Source organism: Tasmannia lanceolata, unplaced genomic scaffold (genome assembly GCF_043159265.1).
Source record: "Tasmannia lanceolata isolate RefF3 unplaced genomic scaffold, GAP_Taslan_0.1 ptg000015l, whole genome shotgun sequence".
In the NCBI taxonomy this organism is placed as follows: Eukaryota; Viridiplantae; Streptophyta; class Magnoliopsida; order Canellales; family Winteraceae; genus Tasmannia; species Tasmannia lanceolata.
Window position 1 is genome coordinate 56,701,353 of NW_027518692.1, and position 27,064 is coordinate 56,728,416.

Sequence of the window (27,064 nt, forward strand, 5' to 3'; positions counted from 1 at the left end):
CTAAGAAATCTTTTGTTCCTTTTTTATAACGTTATTAATTTGATTCTTCTTTGTCCTTGATTTATAGGGAATTCTTCTATTATTTTTCTTTCCCTTCTTTTCTACTTGCCCCCCCCCTTTTTTTTTTTTTTTTTTTGTTGGCTCTTCTTCTTCTTCTTCTTGTCTAAACTGATAGAAAACACTTTCAAAAACGGGGTTCCATTTGGAAAATAAGAACAGGACTGGAGTGACAATTGATTTGACCTTTTAAATGTGTATTTTTGCTTTTATGGGGATTTGAGCTCCTCCACTTGTCTTTTAGCGGGCGTGGCTCAAATGGTTGAAGCCCCTTGTTTTTTCCCCAAAACGGAATCCCGTCTTCCTACCAGTGCTTTTCTTTTTTATGTTTCCTCTTCTCTTTATTCCCTAAAAACTTGTAAAAATCAAGAAGAAAAAAAGAAGAAGAAGAGCAAGATAGATAGGGTCTAAGGGTATTTCAATTTCCCCCCTTTAAACTTGGTTTGTTGATGGTTTCTTTAAAAGCTTTACTACTAGACAATATTTTCTTATCTCAAACATATTTTACATCCATAATTCCTCTTTACACTGAAAAAGAAAAACAAAAAAAAAACTTGTTTTGCTGATAGTTTATTTGATTTGCTAGTGACTTTTGCATAAAGGCATTTCAACGCTGGCTGTTGCATGAGACTCCAGTGAATTAAATCAACAAGACAAAATCCGCTGAAAAGTGAGGCTGTGTGGCTGCTCTCTCATGCAACAGCCATCTGCGAAATGCCTTTCAGCAAAATTCCCTAGCAAATCCCTTATTTAAAAGCTTTCCAATTAGAGAGAGAGAGAGCGAAAATAAGGAAAAAGAAAAGAAAAGAAAACAAACGGGGAGAGAGAGAGAGAGAGAGCAAAATCAGGATAAAGAAAAAAAAGGAGAGAGAAAGAAGGAAATGGGATGCGACTTGTGAAAAAATCGACTGAATTCTGGTTTTGATGAAAGAGAGATGGGAACGTTTGTTTCCTTCTCTCTCTCCTCCGTACAAATATTTTATTTTTTCTGGGGGTTCTTGGAGAGATAAAATGCCTCCTGTTGAGGAGCAACCTACCTCACCTGACGCCACGTGGCTCTCTACCAGTGGACGTTGGGCCTCGACTCCCACACAACAGCACGGTGCCACGTCAGTACCCCAATGGTCTGTCTATCGCCCTATGACCCCTCCGAATCCCCTATCGTACGCCTCCTCCTTCTCTCCTATTTATTCATATTTCTCCTTTTTTCTCTCTATTCTCCTCCTTCCAAACCCTAAATTCCCCTCGCCTCTCCAATCTCCAAATCTCTTCTCACAATCTCTTCTGAATCTTTCCTTCCAATCTGTTGATCTTTATCTTCACTCATTTTTAGCGGTTTTGGTGGAATAATTCAGTCTCTTATGCCCTAATTCCAGCCCAACAAACAAGGCGAGTTCTGTTTCTCTTTCTTCTTCTTGTTCCTTGTTAAATCTATACCTTTTAGCTGCTGTATTTGAATCTATAGCTCTCTTTCTCTCTGTTGTTGTTATTTTTGTTGAATTTATGGCTTTTATCTTTTTCTATTTGAATCTATAGTTATTTTTCTCCATCTTGTTGGATTTTGATGTCCCAGATTTGCTGGATTTTGCTAGGTTTTTTCCTGGTATGGGTTTTGAGGTGCTGAGGTGTGCTTTGGACTAATTAGTGTATGGCTTAGTGAATTTTGTATGAATTGGGTTTGGGCATTTTTTGTGCAATTTTTTTGTTGTTGTGTGTGTGTGTGTGTGTGTTGTTAGGTATTTGGTGTTTAATTGGATTAGTAACGAGGTACCTTGAGGCCCTTAAACTTATCAGTTGTTTGATTCTGACCATAGGGTTTGTTTAATTTGCTTGAAAATTGGGGAAATGTGGAATGACATTGGCTGAGTACCAGAAATTAGGTTGGCGAGCTGGCACTTGCACGTGTTAAAAGAAGTGATGGGGTTAGGGTGATAATCAAAATAGGTGAGACATAACTAATTAGCCCTTTTGAAGTGGAAGCTGTGGTTGCTGTAAGCGCAACCGCTGCTTTGGACTAACTGGGGTTTGGTTTAATTGATATTGGATGCATGGAGTTTGGGTTTTTGGTTTGTAAGTTAGTGTTTTTTGGGTTATTAGGCATTTGGTGTTTAAGCGGATTGGTAATGAGGTTATTTGAATGAACAGAATTCAAACTTATCAGTTATTTGATACTGAGCATAGGGTTTTGGTTAATTTGCCTGAAGATTGGAGCAATACAGAATGACATTGGCCGAGTACTGGGAATTAGGTTCGGGAGTTATCGCTAGCTTGTGTTGAAAGAATTGAGAGGGTTAGGCTGATAATCAAAATAGTTGGGGCACTACTCATTATCCCTTCGGAAGTAGAAGCTGTGATTCTGTAAGCATAACCAAGTGTTTCACCAGAAGGATGTTAGGTGGTGGTGGTGGTCATGGTTTTAAATTTCAATTTCGGTACCAACCGAAGTTTCGGCCGAGATTTTTTAACAACCAAGTGTTTCACCAGAAGGATGTGTGGTGGTGGTGGTGGTGGTCATGGTTTTAAATCTCAATTTCAGTACCAACCGAAATTTGTTAAACCCGAAATTTCGGATTTTGTGAAATTTCGGTTTTGGTTTCATCGGATTTCGGCCGAAATTTAAAACCATGGTGTGTGTTTGTGGGGGGTGGGGAAGGGGCATTATAAGTCCAAAGCAGGCTAAATTTTGTGGGTACTGGTGATTTGCACCATATCCATGATAAGAGCTATTTACCGTGGTTCGACTTGTCTGCTGCAGGATGATGCTTCGATAAACCTGCATTTTACATGGTTTATTCGACGGCAAAGATTTTTAAGCGGTTATCACCTGGGTTCTAGTGGGCTGCAAAATTTACTTTTTACTCTATGGGTGATGGGTTGTTTGAGATAAATATTTATGTTATGGGAGGTATACTTTTCTGACAAACAGAGGGCTTGTATCGATTAGAGAGCAAATGGTGAATTTATAGTTTTTACTGAGATATTAAAGCGGGGCATGCCATGTGTAGAACACCTAGGAGCTTAAGGTGACCATACCTTGGATTCAATAATTGAATAATATAATTACATGCTACACCATGACTTCTCATATGGAGCAGGAGGTTAGTGAAAACATGTTTCAAATCACTAAATTTTTTTAATGAAATTATTTACTTTGGGATTTTACATTCGAAACATAAGTTTGCAATTAATAGTACATGCTTCAAGCAGATCCGGGGTCGTGGTTGGGGGGTTGCATTTTCTAAACTAAAAGAGAAAAGAGAAAAGAGAAGATTTATCAAATGCTCAGTGTGTACTTTCGAGTCTTTAGTTCTCCCCACCAACATTCTCTTACCTTCTATAGGCACTTAGAATTTTTCAACACTTTGGTTACTCATTGTTTATCGCACATGCTTTGCAGCCGCTTTGAGAACAGAAGTTTAATTTTATGAGTTGCTTAACTTCCTCAGTGGCATGCTATTCTTGATTGCCTATAAGAAAATTGTTGATTTCTCTCATTCTGGGGCAAAAGTTGTAGTTTTCTGTCTGAAATTTTCCTGGGGTTTCACAATGATCTTAATACTCTTGCTAGCTTCATTGCAACTTATTTTATTGCTGTTTTATTTGCTTGCTAGTCTCGGATGCAAATTGAAACTTCTTTAACTGTGGCTGTTTGGGACTAGGATGTTGATTGTTTTGATCATAGTTGCCGGAAACTCCTTGGGCAGGTGGGAAACCCGTTTCTCCTAAAACGCATTTCTCACGGTTGGGAAATTCGTTTCCCATAAAACGCGGGAAACGCATTTCAGAAACGTTTCCGAAACATGATAAAAAATAAATTGGAGAAATGCTTTTCGTGTTTAAATCTACAAAACCATATATTTTGTGTTTTCCTTGTGTTTCATGTGTGTATTTTCTACCGCTTCTGAAATGCTTCTAATGCGTTTCGCTTTTCTAAAGATGTTTCTCATACGATTTCCTATCTTTTTTTCGTTTCTCGTTTCCCCTATATTTTTTTTTCATGCGTTTTCCGTTTCTGTTTCACGTTTCGTTTCCCACCCTTGTAACTATGGTCCTGATAGACGAATTAATTACTTGATTCTCCAGTTTCTGGTGTTGAAGTTGCTGGATTTATGTACTTCTTTTAAGTTTTAACTGTGTTCCCGTCTATTTGCTCAAAAGTGGCTAGGGTAAACATACTCAACTCAACTCAACAAAGCCTTTGTCCCAAACTAGTTGGGGTCGGCTAGGGTAAATATAACGTTCTGAATTATAATATAAGAAGCTTTTAATTCAACTTTTCCTTGTATCTTTAATTTTATTAGATGTGAATATTTCTGTAAATTTTCCACTTTCAGAGACTGTCTTATTCTCCATTGTCCTCTTATTCTATTGTAGATTGTATCAATCAGTTTTTCTGTTGCTTCGCTGTTTCTCAACTTGTTTCACAGTGGCATCCTTTTTTAAAATTGTAGGAATTCAATGTGGAGGCATCATCTTGTTGCTGGAAGCTTTGGATCCCTCAGCCAAATAATAGACAAATGTCATGCTCTTGAGTGGATTTAGTCGTGAATGGAGCACTAGGGATTCAAAGATGAGGGAAAATGGTTCTATGCATGATAAAATCATAGACAAATAATAGACAAATGTCATGCTCTTGAGTGGATTTAGTCGTGAATGGAGCACTAGGGATTCAAAGATGAGGGAAAATGGTTCTGTGCATGATAAAATCATAGATAGAAATTGGGTCCTTAAGCGTAAGAGGAAACGGCTTCCTTCTGGATCAGATCTTTCTAATGGAAAAGAGGGCATTTCTGTACTTTCAGATTCTCCAAGGAACAATACTTCTGCTAAACGGAGGCTGAAGGATGACTTCAACTTGTCTCGATCTGCGCACAAGAAAAAAGGAAATGATGGGGTGAGCTCTTTCTTGTCCATTTAATGAAGTCTTTTACATTTCCTGAATACAGACAATAATTGGATTCTCAGAACCAGAAGCTGTTGTCATGTTGTAGTTACTTATCAATTTTGGCTGATGCCATACTGCTATGGTTTCTACTGAAGTTATTGAGCTGCCAAGTTCTTCTCAAAGAAATTTCTTCAAGTGCTATACAGTTGTAAATGCTATTAACACTATTGACTTAGTTTTTCTGATTGAATGAAGCCTTAAAAAATAAGCTTAGACTTTTCCAACAGGAGTAGCTGCATACTGAAAATTTGGCATACTTTTGACATACACATTTGGCATACACTTACCACTTTTGGCACAATTCAATGTTACTCAGTATTTCCTAAAATATATGAACCGGTATGGATGGGAGTGGTTTTATGTTAGCATATATCATATTTGTCTTCTTATTTCCCTGCAATACTTGTATTTTTTGCACGCCCCTTTTTTGTTACTCCTTTTAGTTTCTTTTCACTTCATGTTTTCAAGAGAGCCACTTTCATCGTAATTTTATTTATCTATAGTCACCGGTCATTATAATACACATCATAATACAAATATACGGTAAACTTAGTTTTCCTTGAAGCTTGTGAGCATTTCATGATTGCAGGCTGCCTCGAGTGTCCTGTCTGCCTCCCCCAACAAACAACACTTCCCTGATGGGAACTATCCAAAGGTCCAAATTTAATTTTGGGTGTTTTTTTTAAGTTCCTTGAGTTATTGTAGTGCTACCACAGTCTTCTCCTATCCATCTTGGCTTTCCTCTTCCCTGGGATGTGTTTTTGGTAGTTATGTCTAGAAGTTTCTCCTGGATTCTCTCTTCGATTAGGGTTCTGTCTTGAATTTTATGCTGCTTGCATCATTTGTATTGGGGAAATCGATTCAGGTTTGGTTTAGGAAAATCTTATGCTGGTCGGGTCGGGTTGACAATGCTCGGGTTGAGAGTTGGGTTGGGCAATTGCTCCTTCGGGTAGAGGCCAACCCGACCCAATCTGATCCGAGTTGTACCCTTGATCAGAGCGAAGTATTAGTCCTTCCTTCGATCGTCCGGCATCACAACCCCACCATTTTTTTTTTTTTTTTTGTTTTTTTTGTGGTGGAGGTTGCTGTGGACATAATGTGGCATTGTGTTTCTTTCGCAAGAAAGGGCACAGCTAGAATTCTGCAAACCATTTATTGGCATTATGCTTTTGGTTCTCATTTTGTTTTGGTAGGCCGTAAGCCTTTCTAAATTTGAGTTGCAAGTAATTAAATCTGGGTTCCTTGTTCACCAAATAACGTATTTTTATTTTTTTAATGGTATAACGTCTTTTTATTTGATGCTGTGTATTGTCACTATGTTCTTTACGTGCTTCTTTTTTGTTTCCGAGTGGTTGCTTTCTATGGGATTCACTTGGCAGAGCTGAGAGAGCCCTTGCTATGATAAAAAATTTTTGTTTCGATTTCTGGATGCCTTTCAGTCGTGATGGAAATGGAAACATATCGGTTTCGGATGGAAATTTGGTGGAAATCCGAGTCATGAAAAAAGTATGGAAACATATGCTAATGATGAACATTTAAGATGAAACTTTAGGAACTGCTAGAATAAGCACAAATACACAGCAAAAAACAATCACTTAAAGAAGGAAACCATCCATAATAGTTTAACAACTTCGAACACCTAGTGACGTGCTGTCATACATGTCAACAATTCTGTACATACTACATCTTACGTGTAATTTATTTAATTATTTATATATATAATACATACACTGCATTTCACATGCAATTCATATAAAAATAAGTATGTAATTGTTACTGGTATAGTATACTATTAATACACTTACGGTTTTGGTTTTGATATGCATTTCAATGTCGATATGCATTTTGGTGATGGAAATGGAAATATTTCTATCGTTTAGTGTCGGTTTTGATGGAAATTTAAAACCATGATTTCTCATCATACTTCCTCTTTTTATTCCTCATTCTCTCAATAGCGACTTCCATGGTCGAGCAGATTCAACAGAATTTTTATGGAACACTGATGCTTTTTTTTTTGGGGAAGGTCTGCCTCGTCATCTGGAATGAATTATGTCTCCCCAATAATGGTCTTCGGTGTACTAGAAAGAAAAATCTGGCATAATGGTGGAGTGGTGGTAGAGGCTTTTTTGTAGCAATTAGTCATCCCAACTATCAAAGATAGCGGCCTTTGACTTGGCGAAGGGAAACCTGATGGCTCTTTTTACTTGAATTCGCGGAGCTCATTTTCACATCCTTCATCAGAGAAATTAAATTTGAAACAGGAAGCCTATTTTTCTTCTGGTTGAATAAATGGTGTGGAGGTTCACTCTACCCGAAGTTCTCGTCGCCTTGTTCAATATAGTTCTAAACCGCTCTAAACCTTAAGCGTTTTTACTTGCGTGCTTCTTGCAAATTTTTGACTCTTGCCTGACTTCAAAATGTTTATTTTTCCCTACTTATAGGTTATAACAAAATCTGCTAATTGACTTAGAATTCAAAACAATATAATCACTCATTAGGATTTTCGCATCCATCTTATGCAGACAAAGAAATCTGCATTCGTGGTGTATGTGAATATGCTCTATTTCAGGAAGAGCTAAAAGCTCTACTTCTATCGCCATTTAGATGAATAAATGTTAGGTAGCAAATGATATTCACTGCCACCCAGTTACTCCATGTATATTTTGGGGTATTTGGATGTGTCATTTTGAAGAGACCTCTAAGCTTACGAGAAAAATAAGAGTTTCCTCACTAGGTCTACCCAAAATTTTATACCCATCTTCCTTGTTACTATGCATTGCTTATTAAAATACCGTCCTCTCCTTCCATACATGTCTTTCAACTTATCTACTTGATGCAAGCTTCCAATTCCAATCACCAAAAGCCCCAAGAATTACAACGTAATATGCGGAAGAAGACGTAAGGGGCTAATTTAGGGGTCCCAAAAGGAGGGTTTCATGATCTCCTTGCTGAGTCATCATGTTTTCCCACCCACATCAGAAATCGCTGAAATTCTCGAACACTGGTCGTTTTCTTTTTGATGAACTACTCTAATTTATAACCGAAATTCTCCAACACTGGTTGTTTTCTATTTGATGAACCTAAGGTAATTTGTAGCCTTTAACGCTACTTAAGTTATTCCATTGGTTTTTGGTAACCCTGTCTAAACATGGTCCTGGAGGTTTCTTAGGACTGGAAGAAAATAATTTTGGTATGCTCGAAAGTTGGGAAGTGCTCTAGTTGGAGTTCAAAATTAGATCATTTCCTGCGTTTTAGAAGTCAATTACTGTGTTATTGGGCGAGCAACATCAGTACCTCTCGTGCTCCAATGACAAACTCTAAATTTGGAAATTTCGGTTGGAGAAAGAAAAGTGGATCCAATCTGGGATTACTTGGAATGACGCTCTCATTTAAGTAGATGTTTCTAGGGTTTTGGGGGGAACTATTATAAATGAAATCATGCTTAACATTTCATTTTTTTTTCCTTCCACATTGGTTTGTTCTTAGCACGACTCTTATGGGATATTCTTTTCTTAAGCTCTATTATCTCTAGTATTTTACTCAACTCAACTCAACTCAACTCAACAAAGCCTTTTTCCCAAACTAGTGAATCCTTTAGAAAAAATTCATGAAGAAGGTGAAAGGAATCTAACCGACTCTAATCCTAGCTCTAGTTGGGTTCGTCTACGTGGATCATTTTCTTCCATTCTATCCTATCCAAGGTCATGTTCTCTGTTATGTTCCTAGCTATTAAGTCTTTCCTCACTGTTTCTACCCAAGTTGTTTTCGGTCTGCCCCTACCTCTTTTTACTCCATCAACTTGGCACGAGTCGCCTCTTCTCACTAGAGCATCCAAAGGCCGATGTTGGATATGTCCAAACCATCTTAAGCGGTGCTCTCTCATCTTCTCCTCAATTGGTGCCACCCCCACCTTTTTACGAATGTCTTCATTTTTAATTCAATCTAACCTTGTGTGGCCGCACATCCATCTAAGCATTCGCATCTCTGCTACACTCATATTATGCACATTCTGCTTCTTGGTGGCCCAACATTCTGAGCCGTACAGCATGGTTGGCCTCACAACTGTCTTATAGAACTTTGCCTTCAACTTGGTAGGGATTTTACGGTCACACAGAACTCCTGAGGCAAGCTTCCACTTCAACCAACCTGCTCTTATTCTATGGTTAAAATCTCTAGTATTTTTTTTTTGGAAAGGTAAAATCTCTAGTATTTTGCCTTTCAAAAAATATAAATAAAAATCCTCTGGTATTTTATGCTACACATTTGAGTTTGAGTAGGTGCTGGCTCAACACTGTTTAACTTATTTTTCACTTTTAGTTGGTAGCCCCCTTCTAGCAGGTTAAAAGCCCCTGCGAGGCTGCAAGTTCATTCGGTGGATCCCTACAACTGATTTGCATATTCAATACTACTAAATTCTGTTTGTTGCTATATTCATATTGAGTCAACTGATAGAGGAGGATAGGATTATTTGTCTCGTTGAAAATTTATACATATTTGCCTGTGCATAGACAGTGAAACATTAAGGGCCCTGCCTTTTGAACTTGGCTGCAATTGGAGAGATTGGGACTTAGTGACATTAAAAAAAGGGTGATGATAAATTCGTACCCCTTGTAGGATAATTCACATCCCTTATAACGTGATTTGACGCAGACTTTAATGCTTTTTGACGTCAAATCACGTTATAAGGGGTGGGAATTATCCTACAGGGGGTGTGAATTTATCATCTCCCTAAAAAAATGGCAACAAGAATATATTGGATGTATAATTATGTTTTTGGTTTAGTTTTGAGCTAATATTAGTTTCACAGTTTCCTTCTGTATTCATTTCCTCCATTGCAATGGGAACTACTGATAAGATTGCTGTCCTCTTCTACATTTCACTTTTATTTTCTCATATACCGTTTATCCTTTGATGTATTTAAAATTTGATCCATCTGTTTGTTTTTTTTACTTGCAGTATTACTTTGAATGTGTAATCTGTGATCTCGGTGGAAACTTGCTATGCTGTGATAGCTGTCCACGAACCTATCATCTCCAGTGTCTTAATCCGCCTCTCAAGGTACATAGTTTTCATCCAACATATTTCTCCAAGGATTTATCTCAAGATTCCAGTGTGCAAAGCTAATTTCTTTTATAATCCATTACTTGAAGCGCACTCCTCCTGGGAAGTGGCAATGCCCGAGTTGTTGTGAGCAGAAGGAATCGATAAAATCCATAAACCATCCAGATTCCATTTCAAGACGAGCAAGAACTAGGGTTGCTGTTGAAAAACCTAAGGATGGAATTAAGTCACCCAGGTTTGACAAGTTATCGCTTATTGTGCGAAGCACCATTCCTGGAAAAAATAGATCATCTAGCAAAGGCAAACGTGCTTTTACTCGCACAGGTTCATCTGGAAAAAAGCCGGACTCCTCTCAAATGGGTGTAACTTGTGGCATTAAGGCAACCCACCGATCTGACGGTGGACCCACTGAAGGTATTCCAATCCGTGGGGATATTGACATTGAGAAGAAACTCAGCGTGTCTGGCGCAGATGCATCTCCAGACAGGAAAACAAGTCCTTCTTGTAAGGAAGTCGATACTCCTTTTAAAACTTTAGAGTCTGATCTCATTGGCGGGCCATCTGAAACAAAGTCTGACTTCCCGTGTTCCAATGGATTTGCAAGAAATAAGCTCATTCCTCCATCGGATCAGTCTAATAAAAAAGCTAGAAAGAAGAGACAGAAAACTGACAAGGGAGAAAATCAGAAGAAGTCTAGGGCTGATAAGGGAAAATATGGTGTAACCACTTTTTTCAAGCGTCGGTCTAAGGCATCGTCAACAAGTCCTAAAATCACTGGACTCCGCCAAAAGCGAAGTTCGGTTGAACAGATGTCTGTATCGATATCGAAAGAGGATGTTGGAGTCCAAACTTTGGCTTTTCGGGAACAAGATGAGGTAACTTTCACTCTTTATCGAAAGATGATGTATGATTTTAGTTGTGTTTTTTTCCTTTGTTGCTTGTGTAAATTGATCATGGGTTGATTTATCCATACTGAATCAGGGATTCACTGAAGAAGCTTCACATTCATCGCATGGGTTAGATGAGCCAAGAGTCAAAGTAGATAAAACATTCACATGTGAAGAAAATGTTGCAGATGAAATCCAACAGGTAAGAGACCCTGACAAAGGATATTCTTGGTGTACTTTTGTGAAAATGGTTCTGGCTGAGATATGGGTTTTGGTAAGGAAGTCCCATCTCTCAAAAGTACACTTGTGAGATATTATGCTTTTGTGTTTGACAATATGTTATATGTGTTTTTCATTGTCGTGTTATATTTGTTTTTCATTCTCATCACCATATTTCTCATATGGTTTCTTCTTGTTCAAAGGTTGATCGCATCCTTGGGTGTCGACTGCAAAGTAGCGATGTCAATTTTTCAGCTCACATACAACCAACCAAATTTGCAACTTCCCCAGCAAATGCTGATTCCAAAAATAACTTTTCAAGGTTTGCAACTGCCCTGTCTTCTAATGATTTACACATTCCAGAAATTGACGAGGGACTATCAGAGGACCTTCCTGCTGGTAGCAGAGCTGCGGATGTGAACATTGGTGAAAATATCCCTGAAGAGGGATGCCATATTACCATGAATGATCTTGACAAGGGAAAATGTATAGACACTGACACTGGAATAGATAAACTTAATACTGATGAAACACTTTTGATTAAAGAGTGCATTGGGGAGGCGGCTGCTATGTCATCAACAAGGAAATCCTTGAAGGATCAAGGTCTCACAGCCATAAAGGATAAAGTAGAGGAATTTGCTTTAAGTGCAGTAGATAGTGGAGAATTAACTGGAAAGATGGTGCCAGAAAATAATACTGATATTCCATTCGTTAATTTGGACATAAATCGTACATGTTCTGTACCAGATTCTTGTGATTCCAGACATGTTGATGATGAATTATTGGAGACACGACCAAGTAGTACGCCAGAAAACAAGATACAGGAAACAGCGCGGAAGCAGTCTACACCCACAGACCAAAAAAATGCTTTATATGAGTATCTTGTGAAGTGGGTTGGGCAATCTCATCTTCATAACAGTTGGGTTTCTGAGCATCAGCTGAAGATTCTAGCCAAGAGAAAATTAGAGAATTACAAGGCAAAGTATGGTACCGGAGAGATAAATATTTGCCAGGAACAATGGAGCCAACCCCAGCGTGTTATTGCTCTTCGTGATTCAAAGGACGGTACAAATGAGGCTTTAGTTAAATGGTGCTGCCTCCCTTATGATGAGTGCACTTGGGAAAAATTAAATGAGCATGTCATTGAAAACTCTGCACATTTGATTGCTGAATTCAAGGAGTTTGAGCGTCAAACATTCGAGAAAGATAATACCGGGGCTGATTTGCTGAGGACTAAAGGTGATCATCAACAAAATGAGGTAATTTATCTGGTAGAGCAACCTAAAGAGCTTAAAGGAGGTTCACTGTTTCCACATCAGTTAGAAGCATTAAACTGGTTGCGTAAATGCTGGCATAAATCGAAAAATGTAATTCTTGCTGATGAGATGGGGTTGGGAAAAACTATATCTGCATGTGCTTTCCTTTCGTCATTATATATTGAATTTAAAGCAAGGTTACCTTGTCTGGTCCTGGTTCCTCTTTCCACAATGCCTAATTGGCTTGCAGAGTTTGCATTGTGGGCTCCTCATTTGAATGTTGTGGAGTATCATGGGTGTGCAAAAGCAAGATCCATAATCCGCCAATATGAATGGCATGCTACTGACAAGCACAGGTTGCAGAGAACTACATCATACAAGTTTAATGTCCTTTTGACTACTTATGAGATGGTACTTGCCGACTCCTCTCATCTGCGTTGTGTTCCCTGGGAGGTTCTTGTGGTTGATGAGGGACACCGGCTGAAGAATTCGGGAAGTAAATTGTTTGGTTTGCTCAACACATTTTCTTTCCAACACCGTGTGCTGTTGACTGGTACTCCTATGCAGAACAATATAGGTGAACTGTACAACTTGCTAAATTTCTTGCAGCCACTTTCATTCTCTTCTCTGTCGGCATTCGAAGAGAAGTTTAATGACCTTACAACTACTGAAAAAGTGGAGGAACTAAAAAAGCTTGTTTCACCTCATATGCTTCGAAGGCTTAAAAAGGATGCTATGCAAAATATTCCCCCTAAGATTGAACGTATGGTTCCTGTTGAGCTGTCATCCATCCAGGCAGAGTACTATCGTGCAATGCTTACGAAAAACTATCAGATATTAAGGAACATAGGAAAAGGTGTTCCTCAGCAGTCAATGCTAAATATCGTGATGCAGCTTCGAAAGGTCTGCAATCATCCATATCTCATACCAGGGACTGAGCCAGATTCTGGCTCAGTGGAATTCCTCCAAGAAATGCGTATAAAGGCTTCCGCGAAACTTACTTTGTTGCATTCTATGCTTAAGGTATTAAATAAGGAAGGCCATCGTGTCCTTATATTTTCACAGATGACAAAGCTTCTTGATATCCTTGAGGACTACCTCACTATAGAATTTGGTCCAAAGACATTCGAAAGAGTGGATGGGTCAGTGTCAGTGGCTGACCGTCAAGCTTCAATTGCACGGTTCAACCAAGACAGGGCCCGCTTTGTCTTCTTGTTGTCGACACGGTCATGTGGCCTTGGGATTAATCTGGCGACTGCTGATACCGTGATTATTTATGATTCCGATTTCAACCCTCATGCAGATATTCAAGCAATGAACCGTGCGCACCGAATTGGGCAGTCGAATAGACTTCTGGTATACAGGCTTGTTGTACGTGCAAGTGTTGAAGAGCGCATCTTGCAACTTGCCAGGAAGAAATTGATGCTTGATCAACTCTTTGTGAACAAATCTGAATCTCAAAAAGAAGTGGAGGATATCCTACGTTGGGGAACGGAGGAACTTTTCAGTGATTGTGCTGATGTGTCTGAAAAAGATCCTGATGGAAACTCTAAAAGAAAAACTGAGGTGGCAGTAGACATGGAGCACAAGCAAAGGAGGGGTGGTGGCCTAGGAGATGTGTACAAAGATAAATGTACAGATGGATGCACTAAGATCGTATGGGATGATAACGCAGTTTTAAGGTTGCTTGACCGTTCAAATCTTCAGTTGGGATCCTCTGAAAGTACTGAAGGAGATATGGAGAATGATGTGCTTGGCTCTGTAAAGGTAAATTCTAGTACTTCCCTATGCCCTTCAGTACTCGTTGTTGCTAATTCTTCCATCTTGTTTATATACTTTTATCGTTAATATATTTTCCTTAAATATACCACGGGATTTGCTAGCGTCCATCGCAGAAGTCATTTCGCAGGCTCACTTTTCAGCAGAGTTTGTCTTCATTCATGAGGTGGCTGCTCTCACATGCAACAGTCCATCCGTGAAATGCCTTCTGCGATGGACGTTGGCAAATCCCATATACCACGCATTGTACTGCTAAAATTTTACATTGATGTAAATTTGGGGTTTCTGACAAAGCCTTGTGGTTTATCTGTTTTATATACTTTATCATTAATATTTTTTCCCTAAATGCACCACACATTGTAATGCTTGGATATACATTGACATATAAATTTGGGTTTTCTGACAACACATTGTACTGCTTGGATATGCATTGATGTATAAATTTGGTTTTTCTGACAAAGCCTTGTGGTTCATCTGTTTTATATACTTAATATTAATATTTTTTCCTTAAATGCATCAGACATTGTACTGCTTGGATATACGTTGACATATAAATTTGGGTTTTCTGACAAAACCTTTTGGTTCATATGTTAAAGCAACCATTTGGAACTTTAGTCCCCCATTGTATCATCAAGCAACCATTTAGAACTTTAGTCCCCCATTGTATCATCACTTCCGACATAAATAAGTAGTTGAAAATTTACCTTGTGGTTATGTGAAACTATATTAAACATCTTTTCTGTCTGGGCTACTGTTCGATTAATACACTGAGTGAACTTCATCTTATCAATTAGCAAAGTAGCTACTACTTTTGAGATCTGAGATACATCTCAGCTGATTGGCATCACAGGGGACAGGGTACTAGTTTTGGATTATGTTTCATTTTCAGTAAGTTTCTAGTTGCTGTAACAGGTTCATATTGACAGAAATGAAGCTTAGGATTGGAGCGTAGTTGACTATGGTGTTGGTTTGATATTGGAACCTTGGTGTTGGGGTTTCCTCACAAGTTTTAAGAACTTGAAAAATGAGTTGGACTTGATGAAGGCCCAATGCTTCAAATTGATTAAAAAAATTCATCCATTATTCAACCAATAAAATTTACCAAATAAAAGAATCCAAATCTGGACCGACCAAGGACTATATGGAAATCAAGTAGTCTGGTGATTGTGGTTGTCCTTCCTTCGGCTATAGACAATAGTGCAGTAGTAGGGAATACATCCTTATTAATATGTTGATTTCCATTTAGGATTTTGACATGACTACCAACCGATTAAATGATAATATTCCGATTTAGTCCAGTTCTTCGAAACTTATCCCAACTCACAAGGGTAATTTTGAAATACAGTTTAACATTAAATTAAATGGAAAAAAAGCAAAATTGTAAAATTGTGCATCCCTAAAACTTATAGCTCTAATCAATAACGAAATTCTCCTCAACTTATGTGTACTCCTGCCCTAACCTACCTTTAAAGCTTTAGCCTCCCTAAACTACTGTAACCGGTCGCTTCTGGTGAGATACCTAAGTTTGCCACGTCCTCCAACCGATATTTTAACACCCTCAGACCATCGTAAATAATTTGGTCCATTCAGTTTAACAGAAACCATAGACACAGCCATACTTTCCAGAGGTGTCACTTATTCACAACCACCCCAGAACTCGGAGTGTTGGTAGAACTTGTGTTACTGCTGGTCGACATATCTCTTTCGCCTGAACAATAAACAAACAATACTTTGAAACAACACCAATATTCCAAGATAACACCAAGATATCCTAGGGTTACTGCTGGTCAACCCCCCTGGAACTCTTGATACACCAAGAACTCAAAAAACAGAACCGGATTTTTTTTCACACTAAACAATCCAACTAATCTTCATATCATAGTCATCAATGACTTAGTGTAGATTTACACAAATGAATACTTCAATCATGAGATCATTGCTTTCCGAGAAGAATATGTAGCCTTGATCCCATTTCAAAAAAGAAAAAAGAGAAAGAATAAGTAGCCTTGATCGAGTTTCAAACTTGCCAGACACCCAGGAAAGGCCCATCTCAAAATTCCCCCTCTAGGCTCAGAATCTGGGGCCGAAAATTTAGGAGTTTTTTCACTCATGGAGAGATAGGCCCACCTTTAAAATTTTATTGAAAAAGGATGACTTTTGGCAACGTAACTGAAAGTCCTATAATATTCTTCAAAAGGGAAAAAACCAAATTGTAGAAACAAAGAGAACACTCGATCACACTTCTTTATGTATCCTCCCACAGATCAGCACCTTACTGGATGATGCGGAACCACAGCAATAAAAACAAAGATAACACTCGATCTTAGTGAGCTGTGAGCAAGCCATAAAAGAAGACTACTATGTGTGTGTGTGTGTGTGTGTGTTGTACAGGGGTAATTGCATTTTTTACCCTTTTTCACTTATGTGTGGCATTATTGTAAATATTACATTAAGATAATGTAAAGAGGGGAGACTGTGATGTCGACATTCACACTCTTTCCCCACCCCTACGATTATTCCATCCCTCCTCTTTCTCTCTGTCACTTCTATACTCCGATTCTTCCTATTGATTTGATCCACTTTCCCACTTGGTATCAAACTAAGATCGCAAGGCCTTTTTTGCACAAAATTTCTCGCCTTTGTCTTATTTTCTTTCTCAACAGCCGATGCATCAGCCGCATCTCTTATAGTCACTGTGGCATCATCTTTGCCTGCTAAAGTAGCATCTATAGTTCTTATCCTTGCTAGAGGTATCTTACCAAACAACACCTACACGATGACGGGGTGAGGTATAGGTCTAACATTAAGTAGAACTGACATGGAAACATGGTTTTAAATTTCTTTTTCGTCCTAAATCACGAAATTTCGAAATCCGGTATTTAAAAAAAAATAAAAAATCAATTTCTCGAAATTTCGGTTTCGGTCCCATCCGAACGAAATTTAAAACCATGCATGGAAATGGATGCCCGTGAAGAAACCAAGAATATGACTATAATCATATCCATTGCACTTTTTAGTGATGCCTAGTGGTCAATTATCGCTGGGTGTTGACATCGATCAAGTTGGCCCTATTCTAGTGGGATCCAACCTAGTCCCCTGCATGAGTAGTACCATTTAATTCCCTCAGTCAGGATTTCATGTCAAGTGCACTGCACTTTGTGGTGCTCTTTGCTTATGTCAGAAGTGAACCCACCTGTCAAATCAGCACTGTTTAATGTTTGCTTTTATTATCATTATTCCTAGTTCACAATGTGACATGTGTATAGGCATAATAAAGAAAAATCGAGCACAATCAGCATGATTGGAAGAAATAAAAGCAACGTGTTGGACTAATCTGTACATTTGGATTGCGTATTGTTATCGTTGAACAGAACTGAAAGGTCAGACAAAGATTCTTTATATACTTGCCATCTGTAGGATATGAGTGATTCCTTCTTCTTCTTCTTTTTTTACTTTTTTTGAATGGTTATGCTTTCATATTCCTTATTGTTTTTTGTTCTTGCATTATATGAGTTCCTACTCCCCGGAGGAGATAACTTATCTACTCCGTGGTCTTAAAATACAGTGGGGGTCACATTGTTTGGGTGATCCAAAGCATTCATTTGATGGGCCCTCACATAGATAGGGTGTGCCCAAAAAATCAGCTCCATAGGATCATCCCAACCCTTCGATTTGTGGAGGCAGAAAATGGACAGATTTGTGAAGGTTTATACCCGTCTAAGCCCACGGAGTAGATAAGTTATCTACTCCGGGGAGTAGGAACTCTTCTCTCTCTCTCTCTCTCTATATATATATATATATATATATATATATATATATATATATATTTTTTTTTCAATTTACTTTTAGCTTCTGCATTAATAGTTCTGTTCTAGTTTTTACATTAGCTCTGTTTCACAATTTTTTTCTTGTAATCGCAAGGAAACAAATCCAATCTTATTTTTTGTGTTGGTCCATGTTATCCATCCTTTTTCAATCCTCTGTCCAATCAGGCGGTGGAATGGGATGATGAACCAACTGAAGAACAGGGAGTCTCTGAAATGCTCCCTAGTGTAGCTGGTGATGTATGTGCTCAAAGTTCTGAAAAGAAAGTGGATCCTATGATTACTAGCACCGAGGAAAATGAATGGGACCGACTTTTGCGTATGAGGTACGCACTCAATTCTCATGGTCATATTTCTTTTATCATTTTTTTCACTGCATTGTGTTTCTATATAACGCTTGCATGTGCTATTTTTATATAGAATTGCACTCATTACTTTTCTTGTGTTCATCTTTTTTCCACTGCATTGTGTATCTACTTAACGCTTGTGCGCGCTATTTTTATTTAGAATTGCACTCATTACTTTTCTTGTGGTTCACAATTGCCACTGTTGTGCTTGCAAATATAAATGACACTACATGATAAAAGAAAGGAGAAAGGTCATATATATATATATATATATATATATATGGGAACTGTTTCTGCGCTCAAGCGCAGATAGCTTATCTGCGCTGCCCCGTTAAAAAATCACGTGGGCCCACGTTTTTTGGATGATCCAAAGTAGGGTTGCAACTTGGGTCGGGTAAAACCCGACCCACATCAACCTGGCCCGAAAATACCCTGGGTCGAGTTTAGGGAAGATGGGTTTCGGGTAGGATCGGGTTTCACTCAAGGTTTTATATTTCGGTTTCGGAATGCGTTTTGGTCCTCACCGAAACTGAAATTTAGGCCGAAATCCGCCGAAATCTTTTAACAGCTATTTCATCTCGTATATAATTTCGACCAAAATTTCTGTAATTTCGGCTGAAATTTCGGAATAATATTAAATAATTATCAAGAATCTAGATTTTTGGGTGAAATCCCTTAAATTTCAGGGATAAGCGAAATTTCGACCAAAATTTTGAAATTTCGATCTAAATAAAGTAACGTTTCGAGTATTACACATTTCGATTTCGGTCTTGACCGAAACCCAAAATTTCGGACCTGTCCGAAATTTCGGGTTTCGATCGAAATTTAAAACCTTGGTTTCACTTTAAAAAACCCGAGGCATACTCGGGTGGGTAGAGTTGGGTTTGAAAGGGGAAAACCGACCCGACTACTTCATGTTTTTAGGATTTTATTTTCATCATGTATGTTGTAAAGGGATTTGCTAGCCACTGTAAAAGAATAAAGTCGATTCTTTTTAGTTTTGTTGTACCAAGCCTTTGATATACCTAAAATGCCCTCCTAACTTAGTTATAAAGGAAAGTAGTGCGAAAACAATTAGGAGTACTGCTGTCATTTAACGGTTCACTCTCACCTGCTGTGGTCACCATGATTAAAAGAAGTCATTACCGCGTGAGGACAAAGCAGGAAAACCAATGTATTATTAAATAATTTGATCTACTGTAAATTACTGTATTACCCCTCATCCAATAATACAAATTTACATGGAGAAAATGGTAGTATGGTCATTTAGAAAAGGGAATGCATCCGCTCAATCTAGAATTGAATGACTACATTGGCAAATAAGTGAATTTGACCCTAGGGGTGGCAACGGGGCCAGGGCCGGATGTTGCATACCCCGTCCCTGTACCCGCCTCAAAGGAAATTCCCTGTGCCGCTCCGGGGATTGCGGGGAATCCCCATCCCCGCCCCACACACTACGGGGAAAAATTCCCTGCCCCAAACGCCGCCCCTTTATAGTTACAAGTTCTAATTTTTTAATCTAATCAAACAATTATTAAATAAGAATTTAAACTACAAAACAAAAATATAACACTTTATGGAGGTATTTCTGTAATATTAAAGATATATAGCGATATTTATGTAATTTTATATAGATGGGGAATATGGAGTGGGGCGGGGCTAGAGCCACCCCCATCCCTGCTTCGGGGAATGCTTTTAATCCCCGTCTCCGCTTAAATCGGGGAATCCCCCCGCCTCGGGCAAGGCGGGGTGGATCCCCATTTTTGCAGGTCTAATTGCCAGCCCTACCCGACCCACCCGAGTCGCAACCCTAATCCAAAGCATTCATTTGGATGGTCCAAAGATATATGGGGTGTGTACCAAAAATTCAGCTCCATAGGATCATCCTAACCCTTCCATTTGTGGAGGTTAAAATGGACAAATATAAACCTCCACAAATCTGCCCATTTTTACCCTCCACAAATGGAAGGGTCGGGAGGATCCTATGGAGCTGTTTTTTTGTGCACAGCCTATCTACACACACACACACACACACACACACACACACACACACACACATATATATATATATATATATATATATATATATATATATATATATATATTCATGACTTCTTGCAGTAATTAGTTTCAGGATCACATCTTTTTTTAGATATAGATATTTGCACATTGTTCTTTCTCAATGCTTTGGATTCCATGATTGCGATATGCTGGATTATCGATGTCACAGGCATATTAATGCCTCCTAGTACACAAGTGGCGGGCTAAGTTAGAGTGGCCCTTACGTCTTTTTGTTTTGTCCATAGGAGTGGGTTTGCCCTTTGTGGGATAAGAGCACCAACGAATATAATTTTCCTGCTTGGTACACATGTATGCATATATGTATAATATATATCATTTTGTTGAAAATGAAGGTAGTAAAATAAGGGTGCAAATCAAAATTCTAAAATAAGCCCTTTATTTTGTTTTGTTTAGAATCAGAATAAGGATTTCTATATTTTTCTGTTTTATTTGTTATATTTGGTTTTAGGTGGGAGAAATATCAGAGTGAGGAGGAAGCTGCTCTTGGTAGAGGAAAGCGCTTGAGAAAAGCCGTTTCTTACAAGGAAGCATTTCCTTTGCAACCAAGTGATGCTCCACGTGAGGTATTGCTTTTCTTCTTCTAAATTGAACCATATTATACCTTTCCAAAAGTCTTTCTGTGAATTACGCAACTAGTTTGTATACTCAAAATCATTATGGTGAACTGGTTTCAGTTGTGAATGTTATCTTTTAGTCCTGAAGTATTAATTGCTTTGAATTTGTTAGTATTTTTCTTTAAATCTATCTTTATGTGTTCATCTGTTGTGGTCTGGGAGAAGGGCATTGTGTGGTGTGATAGTTTAGAATGCAAGTTCAATTCTTCATTAAGATTTTATTCTCTGCGTGCCATGTTATATGTATGTATTTATTATGTTGTGAGTGGTCCAACTTGCTTCACTAAATATTTCTTTTGTTACCAATGTATGAGTTGTTCTTTTAGCACTCATTTCATGTTCAAGTTTTCTTGCTAATTCTTCAAGTGGTCATATCATCATTTCATTGAGCCTTTGTGGAAGACTGATGTATCCTGCATGGAGATCTTACTGCTAACAAATGTCTGGATAGGAATAGAGAAGGGGAGAGCACAATTATTATGGAAAGTGGACAAGGCTCATGTGAATTGAGGTTTTCTAGATTATTTGCGCATGAGGATGGAATTTGAGGAGAAATGGAGAAGATGGATTTTCTTTTCCGATTCTATTTGTTGATGGGAGCCTGGTGGGCTTCTTTTGGAGCCCCTGCGGGGTCTGTTTGGTTGCACAATTTCTAGGATTTACTAGGTGTTTTGGTTGGTTTTGGGGTGCCACGTCATCTTCCAGTGGTGTTTGGTTGCATGTTTTGATTCAAACTGCTAGAAGACTACTTGCATTGTCTCTCCTTGTCTGCCCATTTGGCATGACTTTTGTCCCCTGCCAAATAACTTTTAAAAATGTTTTTTGCTGTTAGAGTTGGGATTTCGCAATCTTCTCTCTCCTTTTATATTAGTAATGACACCCCTACTGCCCCCTTATTTTGGTAATGTCACTCTGCATCAAGAAACTACTTCAGTTGACAACCAAACCCTACTTGCCACTACTCTACGAGGAGACTACTTCACTGCTATTACACTTGTTGACTGCTTCAGTTCTAATTCACCACTACTCTACAAGGCAACTATGTGCAACCAAACAGAGCCTAGGCGGCACCTTTATCCATGTACTATTATCTCCTTCCTATTCTCTGTAGTGGGAGAGGCTTTGAGTAGGTTGCTAACTTGCGTGGAAGAATTGGGTTTGATTGAAGACTTCAGCATGGGCATCTCTATTCCATAATTCACACCTACACATTATATTTTAGCATGTTAGCTGTTACCCCTGCTCCTACCTTCTTGTGGAGGTAAACTTGATCTATGCTTGTTCAATGGGTGATGGATTGTTGATTCCCATTTTGGTATTTCTTGCTTGCTCATATGTTCCTTGTGCAAATCAATAATATTATCATAATGAAGTTACAATCTGGTTGGGGAATCAACAATAAATTTTCAAGTATATGGTTTACATGCTGCTTTCAATTTTCTCGAATGGATGGTCTATTTTATTACATCCTTTCATTGTGGGTTTGTTTACTTCGATGTCTAATTGTCACTTGTTATGCACGTGCTTATGCTACACATAGTATATGGTTTTATTGTGTCAAGCTCCATTCAGCTCACTGTTCTTTGTGATAACTTATGGGTTGAAGCAGAGCGGTAATGAAGAGGAAGACCCCGAACAACAACCAGAATATACACCTGCTGGCCGAGCTCTAAAACAAAAGTTGTAAGTTCAAACCCTTCTATATACTTGTAGTTGTGCTTCTTTATTATGCCTATTTTCTGAATCATTTCCTTAAAACAGTGCTAAGCTCCGTGCTAGACAAAAAGAACGGCTTGCTCAGAGGCATACAACTGAAGGGTCTCCTTCCATTGAACACCAGCTTAGACCTGAGTCACAACCCCACTTCCCTAGCACCCCCATCAGAGAAGGGGAGGGTCTGGAATTCATCAGATCTATTGGCTGTCGCAGAGACCAGGCTGTAATCAATTTGCAGGATAACAGAATAACTCAGCCATTAAATGCACCGAGGAACAGGAGAGATTCAATTTCAAAGCCAGGTAGGAGCTCAAGGCACAGCTACAAAAGTTTTCAGAGCTCTTATCTGGATCTATCTGTTAGACCCCCTGGTACTCTTACTCCGAACATGTTCTTACCAAGCCACCAGTTTCAAAGCACAAGCTTGAGGCCATCAGTGCCTCCTAACAATCTATTACCAGTTTTGGGACTGTGTGCTCCCACTGCTAATCAAATAGATTCAACACCAAGGAACTTTCAGTCTTATCCGAACCTACCAAGGTCAAGCTGTGAGCAAAGAAGAACAGCCACGGGGGTATCAGAATTTCCATTCCGGATAGCCCCTGGTACTGAGCATTCTAGTGACATAGACTTCAAAGGTCGGGAGCACTTGGCAGATACATCCACATTGACAGATGCCTCTCTGGAGATTTTGCATCGTCGTCTAAAGAACACCTTCCAGGACAGTAGCTTTCCTTTTAGTCCGGTATGCTCTTTTAGAACACTTGTTTGATTTTTATGCTTTTTTTCATCATTCGTTTGGTATATTTGTGGAGATGTAGCTTGTTATCAAGTTTTTTGTACTACGCCATTTCTATGCAAGAATGTCCTAAGTTGGTGTCTGATTTGCAGTGTCCTCCCACAACCTCACAAGGAAAGGGTCCTGATCCTTTGGAGAGATCCAGTACTGTATTTTCTGCTTTTCAAGAAAAAATGGAACTACCCAACTTAGTTATTGATGAAAAACTGCAACCTAAATTCTCGCTTCCAGCTAAAAATATCTCCAAATCCCATCCTGACCTCTTACCAGGCTTATCACTGGGCATGAAAGGTGAAACTTCAAATGAATATGTTAAAGATCTTCCAGCAATGCCATTGTTGCCAAATTTTAGGTTTCAGATGAACGATAACCTGAAGCAAAATCGGCATGCGAGAGGGATATCTCCCATGTTGGGTCTGGGTCAGGTGGAGGGTACGTATTCCTCATTACCAGAAAACCATAAGAAGGTTCTCGACAACATAATGATGAGAACTGGATCTGGAATGAACAACTTACTGACAAAGAGATTAAAAGTAGATGGATGGACGGAGGATGAGCTCGATGCCCTTTGGATTGGAGTTCGTAGGCATGGGCGGGGTAATTGGGATGCAATGCTCAGAGACACCAAACTGAAATTCTCAAAGTACAAAACAGCTCAAGATCTGTCGGCAAGGTGGGAGCAGGAACAACTCAAGGTCTTGGATGGGCAAGCTTCCGTAACACCAAAATCTTCAAATTCTACGTCATTTGTAGGCATCTCTGATGGAATGATGACACGGGCATTACTCGGAAGTAGACTTAATGATCTTGCTTCTGATCACCGTGTTCCACCTAGATTTCGCACTCATTTGACAGACATTCAATTGGGTTATGGAGATTTAACATCCGGCCCGCCGTGTGCTGAGCCAGCCGAACATTTTGGTCTGAAAAATGAGCATTGTGCACCTGTTCCAGCTTGGAAATCTGACAAGTTTACGTCAAGTTTCAATGGGAAAGCAGGACCCTCTGATAAACCGAGGAGTTCTCATTTACCCTTGGACTTGGAGCAGCCATTTATCCCCGATTCTTTACAAGGTAATAGCTTGGGTTCTCTAAATTTGAATTGCTCAAGCGGCAGTGATTTACAGGGAAAAGAAGGTGAACAATGTTCAAGTAAGTACCTTAAGTTGCCAAGTCTTTTGGATAAATCTTTGAATTGGTTACGGGATTTCCACAATAATATACGTAGTGGTGAATCTGGCACTGGGATACTTCCTGATCCCAACCAAAGGTCGGGTTCCAGCCATTCTTCAATGAAGGATGACATTGCTGGAAGTAGTTCGACAATGAGTAAGCTTCCCCATTGGCTTCGCGAAGCTGTCAGTGTCCCTGCAAAACAACCAGAGCCTAATTTCCCGCCAACTGTTTCAGCAATCGCTCATTCTGTTCGCCTTCTCTATGGAGAAGACAAGCCCGCAATCCCTCCATTCACCGCTCTGGGCCCGCCTCCATTCCAGCCAATGGATCCGCGAAGAAACCTGAAGAAAAAGAAGCGGAAGTTACGTAAGCTCAGGAGAATGCGAGACGACATTTTCACTTCTAGCAAGAGTTTTCAGACCAACACGCTTGGTGACAGCATTGCTTCGAGTTCCATTCCACTGCCCCCCCCATTTCCTATGCTGCCACTATCAGCTCCCTATTCTCTGGGCCCACCTTGGATTGACTCCAGTCTCCCTTCTCTGAATCTAAATCTGATGAACTCACCATCATCATCATCATTGTTCGAGACGCATCGCAAGAAATCAAGCATGACATTGTCGCCATCTCCTGAAGTTCTTAATTTGGTAGCATCTTGTGTGGCTCCTGGTCCAAATATATTGCCAGATGGCATGCCAAGCTCGAGTTGTGTCCGGAATGAGCTGCCTGTGGTAAAGGATTTCAACCCTCTTGAATCCACTGGCAAGAGTCCGGATTTGAAAGGCGCACGCGGAAAACGAAAGGCAAGGAGGAGCTCGCTACTGGGTTCTTGGGGGCAACTTCCTGAAGACCGTGTGGATCGGACAGAAAGTGGGGATTCGAGTAAGACTCACTCAGATCCTTGTCGGGCGGACTGCCCTGAATTAAAGGAAATTTCTTCAGAAGAGACTGTGTCAGATAACCATCCAAGTGAACATGAGTAATCGCAATTCTTTTCCAAGTATGCCGAGCCCTTGAGTCCTATATCAATTTGTCATTTTTTTAAGCATGATTCAGGGATTGTTAACTACAGCAATAGGATAATTTGGACATCTCTTATGTAAAGCTTCTGTAAGAGAAAGAAATATAGTCCTGCCCTGGTTAGTATTGTTTTCTTGCTTTTTCTCCTTGATCGATTGTCTTTGAAGTCCCAACCTGCAGGAGAAGGTTTTATTTCTTTAGGCCCTGTTCGTTTAAGATTATGGCAACCGATTGTGAGTGCTAGACCGATTAATATACTGAAATTTTAAATGTAATTTTGAGGCCAGAATAGGTTTGGCACTCACAATCGGTTGGGATAATCTGAAACTAACAGGGCCTTAGTGTATGTGAAAGTTTTTGGTTTTCATTATTTGTTTCTCCGACAGGTTCTCTCAAACATATGTAGATGGTGTCTCCAGAACAAATCCAGGATCCAGCAGTGCTGAAGGCCTACTTCCAAACTGTAATGGTAATAACTCGGTTCTAGTTCTCTTCTATCATTTATTAGGGTAAGTGAGAAAAAAGAAAATTGGGAAGGGGGCATTTCCCCAAAAATGGAAATGAGTAGTTCTATGTAACTTGTTATCATATATTACATTTTGCATGAACATGACCTACTATTTAAAAGCTGCCCAACTCAAATCATCTACCCCACTGGGTTGACTTGGTTTTACCCTGGTGAAAATCTCATTCTGAGTCTGAGTTTGCTTCTACCCAGTCAATCAAAAACTCATTCGACTTAACCGAGTCAATGAAAAATTGACTCTACTATTGAGTTGACTCGGGTTTCTTGCATCTCTTTTGCTGTTGTATTTGTTCAGAATTCCTTGTTAAATCTCTATACTGCTAACAGTTCGCAAATGAAATGATTTCCAAGGATGATAGTGGTGTGCAGTTGGCTGTCCACATTGTCTTGTAAATTATAAAGTTACTTGTGAAGATAGGTCTCTTCTTAATCTATGGTTTCTTGTGGTTGACAGTGTTGGATAGTACTGAATTGGTGATTAGATGTGTGTTAAAAAAAAGGTTTCTTCACTTGTTGCCCATATTACTCAACCGAAATAACAAAACTTGTAGCTGGTCAAAATTATTATGATGCTTCCTGCACTAGAGACTTTACTAATGAGGCCTAGGATTGTTAAAGATATCATGTGTAGTAAATCATATTTGCCCCTTTTCAAGGGCATACAAGACAGTAATGAATTACTGACCTGGTATTAGAAATAAGGGATTTGCTAGCATCCATCGCAGAAGGCATTTCACGGATGGTCTGTTGCATGTG

General features: G+C 39.2%; 1 protein-coding gene across 2 annotated transcripts; it reads left to right on the plus strand.

The window, feature by feature from the left end:
• The first annotated feature begins 872 nt into the window (after positions 1–872).
• Positions 873–26,759, plus strand: LOC143892588 (protein CHROMATIN REMODELING 4-like). 2 transcript variants are annotated; one of them, XM_077397315.1, is made up of 12 exons: positions 873–1,446; positions 4,509–4,951; positions 9,959–10,060; positions 10,153–10,938; positions 11,045–11,152; positions 11,373–14,192; positions 18,197–18,354; positions 20,906–21,020; positions 22,678–22,754; positions 22,833–23,532; positions 23,679–25,901; positions 26,169–26,759. In XM_077397315.1, the coding sequence occupies exons 2-11, from the start codon at positions 4,685–4,687 to the stop codon at positions 25,743–25,745; spliced, it is 7,200 nt and encodes a 2,399-aa protein (XP_077253430.1). In that variant the 5' UTR covers positions 873–1,446; positions 4,509–4,684; the 3' UTR covers positions 25,746–25,901; positions 26,169–26,759. The 2 variants fall into 2 exon arrangements, with proteins under 2 accessions (XP_077253430.1, XP_077253431.1); XM_077397316.1 differs by having other exon boundaries at positions 22,681–22,754.
• Positions 26,760–27,064: the final 305 nt, after the last annotated feature.